Here is a 20,485-nt window from a genome sequence, read left to right as displayed (position 1 = left end):
TCACTATGATTGCATTCTCTTCATACATGTTTACAAATATAATCCGTGCAGGAGATCTCTACATTAATTGATACAATGAAAATACACAGATAAAGTTTGGCATACATGTATATACAATAGACCATGAGTTATCCAAATACCATTTATCTAGAATTTTGTTTAACTGAACATCTAAATGACTATATTATGCACTATCATTAACTGCTTAGTGTGGGGAGTCATAGTGTAACTGGTTATCAGCATGTGTGACAGCATACTCTGGATCATGTGTGACAGCATACTCTGGATCATGCGTGACAGCATACTCTGGATCATGTGTGACAGCATACTCTGGATCATGTGTGACAGCATACCCCAAACATCCACATAGCTGTACTGTATGACTCATACAGTACAGTTACGTAGCTAATTAGTACAGTATAGAAAATACAGTGCTCATCGGCACTTTGATCCTCCCATGCAAAGTACAGTGTGTGACTACAAAGTTGTAAAGCCAGATTTTGTATTAACACCATGCATTACTGCTGCCAGCTGGTGTTCCACTCTTGGTTTCTACATTTTGAATACAGCTTTCATTGAAATTTGTACCTTATATTATTGTTTTAGTCTAGTTTGTGAATTAGTACACATATAAATTATGATAGAAAAATACAGGGATATTAACTTACCCTCACTTGCCTCATTACTGTAGTTACGTTCTCATCTGTGTTGAATGGGAACTCTCCTATCAACTGTAAGCCTTCTGCATCAAGACGACTCTTTAAATCAGTTGATAACTGGAATAAAAACAAACCAATTTAGCACATCATGTAGAATCATGATCATATACCCAAATAAATAGACACCTTTTGATTGAATAAGCAAATTAATGTGCTTGCTGGGTTTTTTACATGTGATTGGAATTCTTTTTGGGACTTGAAACATGATTTGTAATTTGAAAATTGATTTATATCAATAGAAAGTTTCTTCATATTCCGCGAGGGTGCTACTACAGGGCCTGAGGGTTTCAAAATTCCGTAGAACCCTGTGTTTAGAACCCTGTGTTTAGAACCCTGTGTTTCGATGTCTAACTAATTTAGACCAAAGCTCGTTGTTGTACCTTCACAGCTGCTTGTGACACAAGAAATGTAGCGTTAACAAGCCCAATACACCTTGTAGCGTATGTTACAGCACCTTGCTATCCAGTTGCACCTTGCTATCCAGTTAAATGCCCATGCGTTGCCAATGTAACAGGTGCACAATTGCCATGTTTTGTATCACCCCAGAGACAGGGATCTATTGAGACATGAACAAGGGATCTACAGGATTTAGATACCTACGTATAAGTAACCAATGAAATTTGAGTATTTCACCTTGCTGTGGTCTAAATTAACCTTAAGTAGGGATCACAGGTAAGTTATGAAACAAGGAGGGTTGCCTACACCTGCAGATATACAAGTGGAAATCTTCCAGTCTATACCACACATAACTGAATTAGGGATTAGATGTTCACTTGCATGTATATCTGCAGGTGTAGGCAACCTTCCTTGCTTCATTACTTTGCTCTGTGATTGGTTAAATTCTAACTTGTACCTGTTTGTTTACTTCTCTGGAACATAATTATGACTGGTAAACCTGCACATACTGCATCAATTGAAAGAATGTAATCGTTTTTGTCTGAACATGCTCAATTACTGAAAAAGTGAAGTAGTCATTACACTCCAATTTCAGCTATGTTCAGCCTGTTGCACAACATTATTAATGAAGAACAATACAACAAGCACCTCTGCAATCAATCCAGTCACTACAGAGTGTATTTCGTAGTAACCAGCAAATAAATTTTAGTCCAGAAGTCCGTGATCAACTAAATATTCAATATGAAATTTGAAAGGTTAGTGCTCACAGGTGGGTGATAGGAATTTGTGGTAATTATATCTTTACATGTCTACACTAATAGTAGAAACAATTATTTAAAGTGGGCTTTAAATTTTGCATGGAGATTTACTAATAAATTCTCTACAGGTCAGTGTTTTTGGATTTGTGCACAGCACTATAGCTCCATGACTTATGGTGATGAAAATGCATGCGCAAGGTTTTAGACAATGGAACACGCTTTAAAAGTATTATTAATACTAAACATTGAGTTATGAGGTATAATTTCAAATCTATCCAGAGTGGTTTCCAGCATGCTAAAGTGAAAAATGAAGGACAAGTTTAGATGCATGCATTTACCAAAGAATATCGGGCCGCCCACAGGGGGGCAACTGGGGAATTTTACCCCGGGGTCCCATCGTGAAAGGGGCCCCAGGAGGCCCCATCAAGGGCCCTTTGAATACCTGTTTAAAAGATTGCTATACTCTAATAGAGCAGTCAGATCAGATACTCTAATAGAGCAGTCACAGTATTCTTCAGAGGAGCAGTGTAGCAAGCTTATAAATAAGGAGATATGGTTGTTGAGGAGTAGCTATTGTCATTGTCAGCATGTAATGACCTTTTGTTTTTGGTCTTCAACTTATAGCTTGGGTGAAGTAGTGATTCAAAATGGAAACCTGGGGCCCCACTTTAACTGTTTGCCCTGGGCCCCTTAATTTCTCTGGGTGGCCCTGCCTTTAGCTATCATATGGTACAAGTTAGTGGAATCCTGTTTGGCTTGTGTTGAAGAGAAAGGGAAACACTTCGAATATAAGTAGCATACGGCTTCATTTTACACATTTCTTGTGTGCACAAACAAAATCATTTAATGTATGACTTCAAAAGGCCACAAGTAATCCTTAATTAATTCATGGAAATCTGCAGCAGTATAATGTTGTAAGAAGTCATAGCCAGACATTTTATGTTTCCAAGGCCTATATAGCTATATGCTGGATGATATACCTATGTATGTAGGAGAAAGCACACGTCAGTGTACATGTGAAGCATGACAATCTGGGAAGTCTGGGGACTTTTTTGAAAAATTTAACTCTCTAAAGTTAAACCTGAGTGATTTCTGCAGTTTGCTATTGATATATGCTTGACTGCTCTATTAGAAATACTGCTCTATTAGAATAATCTAAATCTTCATGTTTACCATAGTGCAATATTATTGGTGCCTGGGTACTGGCTATTACCCTGAGTGTACATGCGTGTGTATATTATGTGTGTGCATGTGCACACATGAGAGGGAGAAATATAAAGCCCACTGCAAGTTTGTAAAGTCCAACCAAAACCAATGAATGGAATGTTGGCAACAAGCATGTTCGTTCACCTAAGATCAGAGTTTTATAATATCATTTTAAAACCTATAATAATTATGGAGGCAAATTCTAAAGACAACTTACAAACGTAAAGATATTCTCTGATTGAGTTATCAAGGCAACTCTAGACCATCCAAATTCCTTCATGGCTGCTACAATTCCAGCAACAATTTCTGCATCACTTGACACTGTTCTTAAAAATAGTGGAAATGTTTCATTATTAGATAGACGTGGCGATGATGATGCCTGTGAAATCTAAAATAAAAACAAATTAGTACGTGCCAATCTAATACAGATTCACAAAATAGATAATTAAAAAATTGAATGAACATCACTAAAAGAAGCTGTTCAATACTACAGCAAGGCGCTATTTAAAAATATGTCTGTATAGTGACTTCTGGAGGTTTTACAGTTAATGCAATCCATTAAAAAGTACCTTACAATCAATAGAACTTATCAAGACACACAGTAGTGTGTCGTGCGACCCAAGAAGCCGGTGCACCACACTGTGAGTATATTAACAGGAAGAAAGGAAACGCAATTTTCACACCTTTGTAGCTCCGTGATCCCTTATCCACTTGCAACCAAATTTGCTACAGAAGTGCCGGCTAGATAGGGGAGTCCACATTCCAAATTTGAAGAAAATCGCTCCAGCCATTTCCGAGATACGAGCAGCCAGTTAGATTTTTTCCCTTCGTTTTTCTTCTTTTTGCACACTTCGCAAAATCCACCATAAAACATGAATGCGTGCTCCAATCGGGCTGAAATTTGGCACACTTAAAGGGCTCAGTAAGGCGAATCGCAGTACCAACTTTGGTAGGAATCCGATAAACATTCACGGAGTTATAACCGATTATTTGTGTAAAATAAGGTCGAAGGTCTGTCATGCCAACAGGGTAAACCCCTTGATGGAATGAGCTGAAAAATACTATGTAAATGGAGTAACTATTGTAGGAGTGCTTTTTGGTGGTTTGAAAGGAATCCAGTTAAAGGCTATCGAGTAATTCAAAGGCTGCAGCACATGTTGCTGTCAGACCTTCAGTGCTGGTCACCATAAAGCACTAGGTCTAATAATAATAATAATAATATGACACAACACCCAACCTGTGTCACAATTACGCAATCGATTTTTATGAATAAAAAACTATTAGTTTTCACGCCTAGCAGGCAAACCGCTTAGAGCAATGAACTGAAAATCGGTATGTAGCTGGAATAATTATCATATAAAGTCCTTGCAGTAGTACAGAAGAATCGGATTACAAATCACTGAGGTATGATTCCAAAGCCAACTACGTGTAGCAAATGCATGATCGAGATACTCTAATAGAACAGTCACCCTAATAGAGCATTCAGCTACGTTTATAACTTACTCCTTTATAGAATTATATTACATTGCAAGTTATTCTGTAGGGAGTTCAGCTACAAACAGTTAATCTTATAGACAATTCAGCTACAAGCAAGTCACCCTGTAGAGAGTTCAGCTACAAATATGTCGCTACAGAGATTCAGAACATTATAAGTCACACTGAAGAGAGTTCAGCTATAAAGTCACCCTGTAGAGAATTCAGCTACAAACAAGTCACTGTGTAGAGAGTTTATCTAGATCAGCTACAAACAAGTTACTTTAGACAATGTTCAGCTACAAGTAAGTCACTCTGTAGAGAGTCCAGCTACAAACAAGTCACTCTGTAGTACAAACAAGTCACCATGTAGATGGAGAGTTCAGCAACCAATCAAAAAACCCACCCTGCAAAGAGTTCAGCTATACAAACAAGTTATAACTCTATAGAGAAAGTTATAACTCTAACTAGAAACAAATCATCCAGTAGAGAGATCAGCTAGAAGACATCACCTTATAGAGAGTTAAGTTACAAAGAAACCACCATGTAGAGAGTTTAGCTGCAAACAATCACCCTGTAGAGAGTTCAGCTACGAACAGATCACTCTGTAGAAAGATCAGCTAGAAAAAGTCATCCTGTAGAGAGATCAGCTAGAGGGATCACCTTGTAGAGAGTTCAGTTACAAAAACAAATCACCCTGCAAATAGTTCAGCTACAAACAAGTCACCCTGTAGAGAGATCAGCTAGAAGAAGTTTCCTTTTAGAGAGTTCAGCTACAAAGAAACTATCATAAAGAGTTCAGCTGCAAAGAAATCACCCTGTAGAGAGTTCAGCTGCAAACAAATCAACTGTAGAAAGTTCAGCCAGACACAAATTCATCCTGTGGAGAGTTCAGCTAGAAACAAGTCATCGTGTAGAGAGATCAGCTAGAAACAAGTCATCCAGAGATCAGCTAGAAACAAGTCACCCTGTAGAAAGATTAGCTACAAAGAAACCAACCTGTAGAGAGTTCAGCTACAAACAAGTTACATTATAGAGAGATCAGCCAGAAACAAATCATCTTGTAGAGAGTTTAGCTGCAAACAAATCACCCTGTAGAGAGTTCAGCCACACTGTAGAGAGTTTAGCTAGAACAAGTCACCTTGTAGAGAGTTCAGCTACAAAGAAACCACCATGTAGAGAGTTTAGCTGCACACAAATCATCCTGTAGCGAGTTCAGCTAGACACAAATCATCCTGTAGAGAGTTCAGCTAGAAACAAATCACCCTGAAAAGAATTCAGCTACAAACAATGAGAGTTTCAGCTACAGTTCAGTTATGTAAGAAGTCACCTGTATGTGATAATCATTCAGTGTTAAATATACAAATATTTAATTAGACAAAAGCTATACACACAATTACTTCCTTTGTTCACAATTCCTGCAGTAAAGAAAAGAAACAAGTTAAAAGGAAGCACCAAAGCCAGTTTATGGCCAGCTTTGTGGCTTGCAATGCAAAAAGAAGTGATATCTAAACCAAAACAGCCAAGCTGTAAAAAAAGAGTGCGGCCCCCAAAAAGGCCAAGGTGAAAAAAGATGTGAAAGCCAAGGTGGCAGCCAAGAAATGGCTGTGATGGTAGGTTAATGGAAAAAATTTTAATTACGACAATTCAGGTGAATTTTTGTTGCCTCTTCATGTTGGGGGCCACACTCTTTCTTTACAGTTTGGTTGTTTTAGTTTAGATTATATAGACAGCACTACGCTATAAAAAGAAATAATACAATATAGACTGGCTATTTTGGCTTTGTTAACATGAATAGATATTTTTACAATAGATGTTATATATAAGCAACACAGAAATCTTATTCTTTAATCATTTCATAAACATTGTAGCCATTTCAGCCATGCTACTTCTGAAGAATTATGTCATGTCATTATATTAAGCAATACACCTTTTTGGTATCAACAAATACACCAAATGGCTGATGTTTACAATGTATGCAGTGAATGGTGTTCAAGGGCCACTTCTATCTGGTACTGGATAGATTCTCATATGTCTGTATTGAGTGCAAAATTTACATATTGATCATAACAAAATGACTATGTAATTTACACAGAAAGATACAACAATAAATATCTTGGTAAATTGTGAGAAAAGTAATTAAGACAGGAAGGCAGGAATGAATTTGCTCACGTATTATCTAAATAATAGTTTGACTTCAAAACACAGGGTTCTACGGACTTTAGTAACCTGAAGGTCCAGGGCCAAGCAAAGTAAGGGCACTACTACAGGGCCTGAGAGCCTGGGCCTGCCTTTGTAAGATACGCATAATTGCCATGTTTTCTATTACTCCAGAGACAGGGATCTATTGAAATGAAAACAAGGTTTAAAAGTAGCCAAAGAAATTAGAGCATTTTATCTTGCTGTGATCTAAACTTGCGCAAATGATAGTTGATAATAGGTGTTATCTACATAATTCTTAGAAAATGCACTGAATGGAATAGCGCAGTTCATTATCACTTGCTAATAGTATTATTCATTCCTGTTATGTTACAAAGCCACACTTCAGTTATTACACTGATCTCATCATACCAATAAACTTATTTTGAGTGCTACACTCCCTATCATGTACATCATCATAGTATGTTATATACAATTACCATTAATTTTATAGTTAGTTGTTTGCTTAGGATTTTTATTTTCACTTTTGTTGTGCATATAAGTCAAATTGTTGTTATTTCAATATGGTGGTAGCCACAACTATTCATGGTTTACTATACGCATGTTTTGTGTCTCATCTTACAAACAAGTATTATTATTATTAGAGCTTTACAGTGACCAGCACTGAATATTTTTTTCTATGAGTTTTAAAGTAATCATCAGTGTGAATATATGGAGGGGAAATATTGTGGGAAAACTTTCCTATCCTGTGTTTTACAACAGTAACTAAAATACGCTGTATGTGTTTACTCAGTAATTACACTGTTTACAAATAAACTAAACTGTTCAATGGCATAATATGTGACTGTTGTGCGCCAACATATAGTGTGTGAAATAACTATAGGGTAGCTAATTCTTCCTGTTATTAGCAAAAGTACTAGTTGTGTCAGCAGTGGAGTGTATCAATAGTACACACATGATTTCACTGATTCTTCAGTGTTATTGTCTACATAGGTATTTGATTCTTGACTTGATATCATCACTGCATGGTTTAGGGCCAATCCTTAGACACTCTCCTCATACAAATATTATGAACTTCATAAGTACCATCTGGTATTTGATATATACGTGTTCAACTTTCGGACTATGTTACCCTTGACCCATGAATACAAAAAACACCTAAGTTTGTGGCTTCTTACTGACTACACTGTAGGTGGATACACGCAACATCTCATGGTTCATTAGTTTTGTTTGATAAGGATATAGTCAACTACAAAATGACATCACCTGAGTTTATTATTACTTTATTAGTATAGGGCTGCACTAATTGTTACTTACAGCCTGTTTACACTACAGGTCGCTCTGGATGAGATAGCTTCAGTTCGATCCAGATCAATTTTTAGCACCGTTATACTACGAAGGCCAAACCCGCCCCAATCACCAAAAAACTTAAACCCACGGTTATAATTTTCATCAAAGTAGAGATTGTTGATGAAGTTAAAGGATTTGCATGCTCTGTTTATTGTAAGGTTAGTAGGCACAATAAAGTTTCAGTGTTGGCGACAACCTCTCAATTCTATGGAGTCGGTTAACTGTTCACTTGCACGCGTACCTGTTTGTTTTTTAATCCTTTTGTTGTTCTTGAGGCTGTCCTTCTGTATCGTCCCCTAAATACTTCGCTGTTGCTTCATTTCGTCTTTACAGTCGCCATTTTAGCTGTAGTTCTCATTATCTTTATCCCACTTATTAGAGCCAAATTGAACTGCAGGTTTGCAACTGTTTATACTGGGTGAGTAGAGCGAACTAGTTCGAACCAGACCCACATCCCTAGCTAGCAGGTCCATTTCAGAACGGTTCGACATGGTTCGGTTCGATATGGTATGCATTTACACTGACTTGGAAATCACTCTGATTCGAGTTAGTTCAAACTAGATGGCTAGTGTAAACAGGCTGTAACATATACATTAGTTTTGCCCTGTCAACCTCCAAAACTAATCAAGTACATTTTTATAGAAAAACATTGCTGGCAGTGTATATTGCATTAGAGTGCAAGTCTTTTCCTGCAGTTATTTGCAACAACACCTGATAAATTTATAATTGTAGGGAAATGAAGATTTTGTTCACCAGATATATTGACCAGAAATAGTTCATTGGCTCCATATAATCAAGTTCAAATGTGGAGCCTGAATCATGTATCTACACAATATATTTCTGCTAACTGACTCACCTACCAACTAATGGTTTTAGAATAGCAACTGTATAAACTCTGGTAAAAACTGAAGTGTCTCCTGAACACCAAAATATCCCAATACGGACACCATTATCGCCAGTGTTGGGACATTTTGGTGTCCTGTGGACACTTCAGTCTTTACAGTGTAGCCATGCTTAGCTATGTACATATACGGCTTAATTTTTATACCTAAACATCTTTAGACCTGTGGGCCAAGTTTTTCACCTACCACAAGAGTTACCATATAGGCACCATGGACTTTCTTCTTTGCATCCCATTAATTTCTTTTATCTTTATTACAAAGATATTGAGCTGCTGGTGGCTCATCAGTGACTGAGCTAACATGTGCCAGGAATTGTCTGTAATGTATGCACTACACCTGCTACAGTGAAAGTGAGTGGGTTAGTTTTAGGCTGTGGATATTGGGAAGAAGATGAACAACAACTTTGTTTACCATTCATTAATGTTTGGAATGCACACGGCAAATTTATAAGCAACTATATCGTTGTTTTGATGCAGAATCACCAATGATTATTTACCACACAATACAAATTTTCAGAAAGGATTGAATATGCATTTCTGATCTATGAAAATTATCCACAAAATATTACATATATGAAGCTTGGCATCCAAGCATCTCTGTGAAACAATTTAAACAATGGTAACTTTCGTTTTTTCACAGCAGAGATTTTATAATTTCACCATAGCTATAGCCTCCATTATATCTCCAAAGTTTCAGTAACCCCTTATCACAGAATCGTACAAGTATCATTTACAATTATCTTAACTTAGATTGAGAAATTGATTGAGGGAGCCTTGGGAAGCCCAGAATGGATTGATTCATTGAAAGGAAATAAGGTATAAAGGTTATCAAACTGAACACCAAACATTGTAACCAAAAGCCACCTAAGTGTTAACTAAGCAATATTACATGGCTTCAGTATGCATATACATTACCCCTGTGCATGGAAGTGTGAAAGTGCTACTCTGGGTAATAACTACCACACAGCTATACAGAGCGGTTCTGTTTCTGTGCAACAAGTTAGTTATCACCCAGTGATAACTAACTTACCACCCTGCACTCAGACTGGTTCGTGACATTATAACAATCATGTTTACCAACGGAACAAATAGCTAAATATGGAAATGCTATTACAAACAGCACACCAGTATAATACTTACACTTGTACCAATGCAACAGTATGTCAAGAAACAGTCTGTGTAGATTTTTGCTCTGGCGATCAGTTCCAGCAGTCACTGCGGTGATTTCTTTTGATAACCTCTGGCCCCCATCGTTCTATCTCAGACTAATACTCACCATTGCCAGTTTTTTAGCCCTTGCATGCCATGCAATGCCACTCCACCAACCCCAAAACAAAGGTAAATCGTACCTGGAAACTGTTGTTTCGTAAAATAGTGTATAGTGTTTCTCAGGTAGTTTTGAAGTTAAATCTCTACATAAGTTTGATGAAATCTTGAGCATGCTGACAGGAACTCGAACAGGAATATCCGTAAACTCCCATACATTGGGATTTAAATAGTTACTCGGATGATATTGCACTCTTCCTCGTCTAACTCATGTAATAACAATGATATCACCCTCGTAACAGGATATAACTATAACTTAGAACTATAACTTGGTCACCAACAGTTAGTGATAACTCTGGTAGCTATATGTATAACAGCTATATGATGCTACTGTGTGTGCTGGTATATGCCCAATTGTCACTAAATATAAACCAGATCTTATCCCCTTTAACATATCGTAGATTAGTAATCCTACACATGTGAAGTGTAGGATTAATAGTCTATGTACTTTACATGATTAACAACTGGTCAGCAAGACTAAATTTCAATAGCCATCTAAACAAGGCTTGCCCCTACAATGCTATGCATTTAAAGGAATCATATATAAAATACTAAAATAATGATAAATAATATATACCTATAACAATATACATTTAATCCTACTGCAGTTTTTTAGCTTATCAACAACACCTAACATGTTAGTTTTATGCTTGAAGCATACGTTCTATTACACAAGACCTTAGGTATAGACAAGTTTCTTGCCTTTTGTTGTTGTAATTCCTAATTTTAAATGTGTATATGCACAAGAGTTCCTAAAAGAATTTTATCAATCAGATAAATAGTGTTAAAACATGGTTTGTCAGGTGATAAAACATGGTTTGCCAGGTGATAAAACAACTCTATAAGGGGGGAGAGATACTATTAGATTGCATGTTGACAAAAGAATTCATTCTGAAAGAACCCTTTACACAATTGCAAACTACACATCACCTAGCAATGCAAACCTTCTTTTTTTTTGTACTAATACTTATCATGTTACTGTATATAGGTTTATAAACTGATGTATCTGTGCAGAGAATTAAAAGACCAACCTCTAGTACAGTACAAGCCTAAGGCTATTACCATACCATTTCCATGCTATATGCATCCATAGATAATAGACACCCCATACTGGATTGGAAACTTCTAAGTGCCACCTAATCTATCCGCGCTTCGCGCCCCTTATACTGTACACAGTACCAGGAGTATATTTTATAAGAACATGTTTTGCTAACTGGTGAGTAGTAAACCTACCGCTATGGAATATAAGGTTTGGCCTATTCATAGTGGGTGTACTGATGTGTATTAGCTAGAAGTTTGACAAGCGCGAAAGGTGATACTTAACTAAACTGGAGCGAATATACCATGAAACACATACCAGTACACGTAGCATTAGTTAGTAATAAGCATCAGCCTTAAACTAAACTTGTTCACCCCGCCATTTTCACAAACATGTTCAAATACTTTTTATACGGAAAGCGCCTATACCAGTAGTAGGCCAATCGCCACCCAAGAAACAATCTACTAAACTTACTAGTTAAAGCAACCGAGCTGTATCCAGACAGTAAAACAGAATCTTCGAATGAAAAAGAGTGTTTGAAAACTTCAGGCGCGAAACGCGGATAGAACAGTAGTTTTGTATGGGCACTATACGTGTGCTTCCAATCCAGGTAGGGGTGTCTATTATCTATGATGCATCCAACGGGTTAGCCAGACAAGAGTAGAAAGTCATGCACCAGATTTTGTTTAAGTTATTAACTATTATTTTAAAGTTTTATTGTCATAATCTTTGTGAGGTCCCAGCAATTGCTATTTTCTTTTATTACAAGTGGTTAATCATATATATTTTTATACACTTTATCATATATATTGCATGATCATGTTCAGTAGGGTTCTTGTAGTAACAACAAACAGTTATGCCAAAGAATTATCAGACAATGACACCTTTGCAAAAGTTTGTTTTGCTATAAAAATGTATTGAAATACTCTGGATAGAAATATGCATGCTACATAAAAAATTATGCATGTTTTAATTGCTTTGGTACGCACTGAAGCGAAGCTCAAATCAATAAAACCTATACACCACTGAATTTTTCCTGTCCATGGAAAGTAAGAAAATCTTTGTTTCATGTTCGTACACTCAAAGCATATGTGAGCTTATTTATGATGTGGTAGAAATAAGGTTTACCGTTGTCATTTCTTTGTTGAAATGGCTTTCTTTTGTAAACATGGAGTAATACAGGGAAACACTTTGCCTTAATAGATTTGCCAGTTCATGGTGCACAGATAGAGCCAAGTCCCATCTCCATAGCTTGTTTCAGTTGTGAGTTATGATTAATTATTTAAGTACCTGTAATTTATTTGCCGCATTGTAATCGAGTTTATCACTGTTCCACCTATCTAGCACTATATCTCCAAGCATAAAAGGCTGAAACCTTGGCTTTGTTACTATAGATATAACAGAGATGCAATAAAATAGAATTTGAGGAATGTTTGAAAATGGCCGGTTTTTGATGTATATAGTACCATTGCAGATTTGACCTTTATGGCCATTTTTACACAGAAATTTGACCATTTCTGTCTTTATCTCCCAATTAACTTGCTGAAACATGGTACCTAAATAAAGGTCTTGCTGAACAAAACAACTTGGGTTTTTAATTGAACAAAATTCTTTAAGTTTTCTGCCCTTGGGGTATAAATTACCTGTTGGGAGGAAAAATTATCTCAAAATTCATGGGTATTAACTTAGAAATGAAATTACCTATTAAAACCAAATTGTGACCGAATTTTGGAAAACTGTCGATATACGCACAATAGTAATTTTTGTAATAAAATGAATTTAAAAATTATGGGTAAAAAACGCAAGCTCCAGAAAAAAATTACGCAAGTTTTTATTGCCTCATTGGTGTGCGAATTAAGCCTTCAATGGATAAATCCTGGGCATCATCATGTTCGCCTGTTCATAGGGAATACAAAAATCTTTGTTTCATCTCCATACACGAAAGGATATCAAAGTTACAGACGTTTGTTTACATTGCGGTGACGAAAGAATCTACCGACAATGTTTTTCAGTGAATTTGCCTTCCTTCTCAAACACAGAAGCATGCCTGGGGCAAAAACTATACCTTGGTGGATGCACACATTCATGGCGAACACAATGAGTGAAGATTCAAATCCGTACACCATTGTATCAGTAAGTTATGATGGTTTATGTAAGCGCCTGTAGATTCTTTTCTCGACAGCTTCTGTACATATTAATTTATTTGCTCGTCCGGCTGTCTAGTGCTGTATTTCCAATGCTGCTTAACTTATGAAGCTGAAACTTAGATAGTCCATTCCTCTGTCCCTGTAGAAAACAAAGAACAAATAAAATGCATTTTGAAAATTGTGTGGATATCAACGGTTTTCTAAAATTAGGTCACAATTGTTTTGTTCAACAGGGACTGTAAGTTGCACACAATGCTACAATGCTAAGTTGCACACAATGCTAAGTTGCAAAGTCACCAAACATAAACTTACAGATACATGGGTGGTAAGTCAAGTGAAACAATGCTATCGAGTGATGAAAGATGGCATAGGACTTGAAAGGGGCCAAGATATAACTGCTTGACTTGGGATTCTTTATCATGTCATGAAGCTAGCACAATTATCAGCACTAGGAATCATTGTTATAATTAGTACCTGCTTTGGTGCACTTAGCTTTGTAACACTAAGACTACCTGAATCAATGTTTTTTAAGCACTGTACATCATTTAGGCATGTGACTTAAGCTTAAAGTGTCACTGCATGACTTTTGCTTACTTTAAAGCAACAATTCTTATCTCAGATTGCAGTACCACTTTGTAGCACTAGAGGCACAATCACGTGTAACAAGTGTGAGTCAGCGTTGAAACCGGGTCGGGTCATCCGGGTCACATTTTCTCCAGGTCATCCGGGTCTGACCCGGTTTACAAATTATCCTGGTCTGACCCGGATTGGATCACGTGAGAAACGAAATTGATCATTTGACGACGTGGAACCTATAAACGCTAGTCGCGTAGCTCTTTCGTGAGCCACACCCACTTATCGCGTTACAAACATATGCTCAGCCATGCCCATTTATTAGTAAGTACAGTCTGTAGCATGAAATTGTGTCCGTTGCTGTCTGCAAGCTTACGTGGAGCCACGCCCACTAATCGATTATTGTAAGAGTTGTATATAGTCTAGGTCTAGTCTTGCAGCAGGATAAGTCAGTAAGTCAAGTCATTAGATCTAAGTCCCTGAAATTAGGTTAGGTAATCCTAAGGCTGCAGCACATGTTGCTGTCAGACCTTCAGTGCTGGTCACTGTAAAGTGCTAATAATAATAAATAAATAAATAAATAAAAATAAGTACCTTTGTGAGCCACACCCATTTTAATATATTGGGAAATTGCAATACTAAGTATGTACGAAGCCACACCCAATTGCTGTCTGTAAACTCACAATAGCTACATGGAACCAAACCCACTGACTGATTTTAAATTATAAACTTACCGGCTTAGTTATCACATAACTACTTGTTTACTCAACACGAATCGAACGCTCAAAACGTAGTCTCGCTCGCTCGAGAATACTCGAAACATAGCTCTTATCGTGCGTCTCGACTTAATTTAATCCGGGTCAATCTGGGTTTGCTATTCTGGTCAGTGGGTCTTCCAGGTCAGCAGTAGTGACCCGGTTTCAACGCTGGTGTGAGTGTTGTCACTAGTCATACGGCAATGATATCAAAAAGATGCAGCACAACTTATGCTCCCTCACTCTGACTAAATCAGTTACATTACAGAGCTCTGTACTGTTGAGTGCATTCTTGAAACCTGTAGTATATGTTATATTGTGAGCCTTTGCACAAGGAAATCTGTTAGTTATTGTTTTCTTTTATATGCAATGGATATATAGTTACAGATGCATGTGATTGCAATAGGACTACTAAACCAGCATCACTGTAAATATACTTAATCTTCATAAGCTTACAGTTTTTTTTATGATAGCTGTGGAATAACATTTTCAAGCACCTTGCAATTGATTGTGCCACTGGAATAATAGTACCATAGGTTATTATACCCTTTTCATATGGCATGTTGAACCCACATTCAACCTGGGTTAACACTGTTCATATCTTAACCCAGGTTGAACTTCAAAAAGTCATAAGTGAGTTCAACCCTACAAAGCATTAGGGGTTGAACTCTGGTCTGCAAAATAAAAGCAAGTTGTGAATACATAAAGTGCTTAAAAAGACAATTATCACTAAAATTAATGAATACCATCATCTGATGATTGCTTGTGAACAGAAACTGGGTTGAAAGGGTTAGGTAAAAACAGTTGACCTGGGGACAAGGCACAAGGATCCAGCTCTTCATGAAATTTCATACACTTTACAATATTCTATACTTGTACTAGGTACCTTTGAAAGTAGTCCTGCATGGCCAACCCACGTGTTTCCTGCCACAGTGCATGTGTCTCTCATGATGTTTAAACCAATTAGAAATAATAAGCACCTCTGAAAAAGTGTCTGAAGCTAACTACATGTATAGGCCACTTGCCTGCTACACAATGAGCATATTAGTCTATTATGTCCAACTAGCTACTAAAGTTTAGAAACATTGTGCAATATTCAGGGGAATAGCGATTACTAGCTAAGCAAAATTCAGTCCAGCAGCTCAACAACCAGATATCATACACACCATGGTGCATTTGCACAATGTTTCTAAACTTTAGTACATGGGCGACATAATAGACTGGTATACTCATAATGCAGCAGGCAAGTGGCCTATAATTGCTTTGAAATGCAGTCAGCTTCAGACACTTTTTCAGAGGCACTTATAATTTCTAATTTGTTTAAACCATCATGTGAGACACCGTGATGGGGAAAAGTGGATTGGCGATGCAGGACTACTTGCAGAGGTACTTAGTACAAGTATATAGAATATTGTGAAGTGTATAAAATTCCGAGAAGAGTTGGATATCCTGTCCTTCGGTCTACTGTTTTTACCTACCCGGTTGAAAGTGGGTTTGAAAGTTACTCAACCTGGGTTGAACTCACTTTTGAGTGTCCATGCATGTGAAAAAAGTGTAAACTATGCAACTTTGCATAGTAGCCAATTTGGCCTTTCAATCGTCAGTTTGTACCACACATAGGTCTTGACATGTAGTTCGCCCCCCATAGGGGGAGTGTCAAAACTTGACTCGCTAAGTAGCTGGCTGACTGACCTGTACAAGGTTCCAGTTGGATGAAATCTCTGCGACAGGTTCAGTAGCGACAGAGCAATCTGAACCAATCAGCATTATCAGATTCTGACTGAAAATTTGATCTATGAAACTTCGTAGGCTGGACGCCGCTTCACACTACAAGAACAAATACGCGACAATTTACGCTGAACTCGTACACATCACCACCAACCATTGAATCATTAACAGTGACATTAAACCTATAACGAAGCGAGGTATCATTGTCGATCGTCTTTAGCGCCAAATCTAGAGCTGGTAGGAATCCTGATAAATCCGTCTCACCATCCTGAGAAACTAGCACTCCAAGGTGAAGCGTATCCTTCCCATAGGACAAATCAATCAACAACACCAAGGTGATAATGGCATGGATAATCAACGTCTTCAATATCGCCATTCACGACAAAATTCCACTAAGGTCAAGACTGAAGCATAAACTCAAAAACGGCGATTAAGCCACGCCTTATTACGTCAAGCCATATAAGGACCACTTCGCTTCGTTAGAGCACAGCGCTTAGTACCCATTTATAAGCGCATGTGCTAGAAACCTAACGTACCTGGTAATCACATCTTTCAGACCAGATATTGTTTGTCTACAATTCTGAAACATCCACTGTTGCTTTACTGGAACTGACTTGTCCTTGGACTCTGAATATCACATTCAAGCAGCAGTGGTGGGAGCAACGCGTTACTTATGTAACGCGTTACGTAATATTATTACTTTTGTAGTAACAAAGTAATATAACGAAATACGCCATGAAAACAGGTAATATAACTCAAGTTACTTAACTTACATATTGTAACGCATTACCTAAGTTTTTTTTTTTTTTTTACGTAAGTAATATAGTTACTGTAACGAATCTAATATTACGTAATATTATTACTACAAGTAACGAAGTTACTAATCTTGTTAGTAATCCTCTGAGTAACGCCTAACCACAACGAAGTAACGAGGCCTACTGAATGAAGGTTATTCACACTTGTAACCAAGATTTGCACAACGCAATCATGTCATAGTGTCGTGCCCAGACTGCTTTTTTTCTTTTTGTGTGGGGGCTTTTTTCTCCGCCCCCACACAAAAAGAAAAAAAGCGGTCTGGGCACGAGACTAATCATGTCACGTGATAAGGTGGTAGCTTCACACGTGACAGCTTAAGGCTGTGGACTTAAAGTAATATAATATGTAATATTATTACAGTTACTTTATTTTAATAAACTGTAACTAAATAGTTCAGTTGCAAGTAATATGTAATATGTAACTAGTTACTTTTACAAAGTAACTTGCCCAACACTGTCAAGCAGCTTGATCTAGGAAGCAAAATAAGACTGAATTGCTAGCTACTTACAGTTGCTTGCAGAATTTACAGATTGATAACTATAATAGTGTGCTAGACCACTATCAGCTTCAGAATTTCAAAAGCTTTTCTGAATTTATTCAGCCATCTGTTACCACCAAATCTTCCATTCAGCAGACTCTTGATGATGCAGCTAATACATGCTCCTGTTCACAAAAAGTTTTCTTGGCCTGGAACTGCAGTGAGTGGACACCTTATGTAATAATGCAACAGATTTTCTATTTTTGTAGTTTACATTCTTTTCCCTTCAGTCTTCTTCTTCTTAGTTTACTTTTTTCTTAGCCTTTCTGTACCCACACAATTCTCCTTATGAAGTCTAGTTGTGGTCGCACGAGCCCAAGGTCTCATCTAAATATTGTAATGTATTTATGTGTTTCCTAATGGTTCCAGAATCTGGCCTGTGAAGGCATACCACTTGAACCTCTGTGATTATATAAGAGAGAGAACCATCATTATTAAATAAGAATTTTCATACTGGAGCAATTATAGACTTTTCAACCAGACAGAGGGAGTTTTCCCTCACAGAGTGAACAATTAGACTTGGCTTTGTCCACCATTTCCTTATAAATGCTAACCCCGGTCATACTGTAACTTCTGTACTACATTATAGTAATACCAGGGGCAGAAAGTGAGGCTCCTGAGGCTTTCAGAGGGTCAATTATATATTCAAACTAATATTCATTTCAGTGGCGGATCTAGGATTTTAAAAGGGGGTTTCTGAAAGTTGGTATAGCTGAATAAGACATTTCTCCGGAGATTTTAGAAGCTCTCAGATAGGGTTTTTAGGCTATTTTTAGTTACCAATTGCAATAAATCCAATACTTTAAACTGTAAACACTATAGCTAACTATAGGGCAAACATGGTGACTACAAGTTGTAGCTTTGATTGCTCTATTAGAGTAGTTACATGACTGCTCTATTAGAGTATTTCGATCGTTTTTAATGCAGTAGGAGATGAAAAGTGAAGTATTGCTGAGAGTTTAATAGCTTATAAATGGTGTTAAGTAAGTGCAACTGCATGCATGCTACCGAAACAGAGTGGTATATAGTTGTTTGCTATGACAAATTGTCAGTGCAACAATGTTTATGTGTTTAGACTGTCACTGAGCTAAATTTAAAAGGGAGTTTCTGTCAAAACCCCAGAAACCCATCTGGATCCGCCACTGCACTTGCAATGGCATTAAAGGTTCAGATTGAAGTATTGGCTCTAATCAATTACCCTAATAGAACAGTCACATTTTGAGTTGCTGCCCCAACACAGTAAGAATCGCATCCCAGAGTGTTTACTATGTGAACCGGCATTTTCCTGGGGGCATGCCTCCAAACCCCCACAATGCCATCCATGTCTGTTGTATACTTCAAACATAAGCAGCCTATATCAGGATCTCAGAACACATAATTTTCAAAACTTTACTCCCCCAGACCCTCTAGATTTAAAGGTGTTTTCGTTAATAATTTTCCTGGGGTTGCTAGCATCCCTTGCCACTGGACCATCCCTATAGCACTAAAAGATGTTAAAAGTGCTAGACAAATACTAAAACTATCAATGAGCTGGAACCACCTGACTCTCAACTACTGCAAGATGAAGTGTTCCTAGCTAGTGAAAGTGGACAGGCCTAGGCCTAGCTCCTTTCAAGTGGAGCATAACAGAGAATAACTAATCCTACAACGCAGCCATGACATCACAATAATTATGACAACTCTTTCTGAAGAGAGAGACAGAAATCAAGTCTTTTGACCAAACACAAGTTGCCCATCTTAATTTCTCTAATACGTTGTTCATACTTCCGTTGTTTCTCATATTCAAAATGTCAATAAAGTGAGGATACTTGTGTACCATGCATGATGTGAAGGTGCATTAGCATTAAACACTTTGACATCTAAAGCCTTCTGATGTTTACATCCCCATGTACCTTGAAGCAGAAACATCTACACAAGCTAAATTATTTGCTGTTGCAAATCGAAGGGTCTCACCTGTAAGAGACTGTAGCAGAGGTTTGACCCTCACATCACTATAAACACTTCAATTGCAGCTCTAAAGTATCACTCATTATGGGGAATCCCCCTGTGGGGAAATTCATGGCAACCCCTGGTCATAACCCAGCACAATTAAATTAAAACTCTGGCCTCAACCCCTAGCTATAATCCTGGCCTCAACCCTATAATCCTGGCCTCAAACCCTAGACTTAAGGTGCATGCAACAGAAAATTTGGAAACCTATCACCAACTCCCTGGGAGCCACCCTGAGAAACAATTAATCACATATACCGCCCACATTACTATTCACTCTACCACTTCAAATTGTACATATAATTTTTTTAATGCTAAGAAGCCTGGGGTAACAGTGGGATGAGGACAGGGATGGAGTAAATGTAGTACAGGGGATGGGGATGCAACAGATGAAATATGTAACAAGCTAGTGCTAATAACATAACTACTTTAAGCTAGTGCCATTGAAATATGCACTTCAATACTTATAGAACAGTCAGTTTCTAGGAAAACAGTTAGAGAATGAGCTATAAGTACAGACAGCAAAATTGAATAGATCATTTAGAAAAAAATTGCAAAACAGCTAGCTACAATATGACAGGAAATTTTTTACAAAGTTGACAATTTTTTTT

At 37.4% G+C, this 20,485-nt stretch overlaps 1 protein-coding gene across 1 annotated transcript in view; it reads right to left on the bottom strand.

Moving 5' to 3' along the window:
* The window catches only part of LOC136251069 (gamma-aminobutyric acid type B receptor subunit 2-like), a 34,364-nt gene extending 17,397 nt beyond the window's left edge, over positions 1-16,967 (bottom strand). Inside the window, exons 1-5 of the mRNA XM_066043452.1 lie at positions 16,686-16,967; positions 16,496-16,630; positions 3,297-3,467; positions 669-776; positions 1-58 (exon numbers count right to left, since the gene is read on the bottom strand). The exon at positions 1-58 is cut by the window's left edge and continues 8 nt beyond it. Coding sequence (XP_065899524.1) covers positions 1-58; positions 669-776; positions 3,297-3,467; positions 16,496-16,630; positions 16,686-16,907 — 694 coding nt within the window. The 5' untranslated portion in view covers positions 16,908-16,967. The remainder of the gene's footprint in view (positions 59-668; positions 777-3,296; positions 3,468-16,495; positions 16,631-16,685) is intronic.
* Between the last annotated feature and the right edge of the window lie 3,518 nt (positions 16,968-20,485).

Source organism: Dysidea avara, chromosome 3 (genome assembly GCF_963678975.1).
Source record: "Dysidea avara chromosome 3, odDysAvar1.4, whole genome shotgun sequence".
NCBI classification, from domain to species: Eukaryota; Metazoa; Porifera; class Demospongiae; order Dictyoceratida; family Dysideidae; genus Dysidea; species Dysidea avara.
Note: the sequence above shows the minus strand (reverse complement) of the source record. Positions and strands in the feature narration are given on the sequence as shown.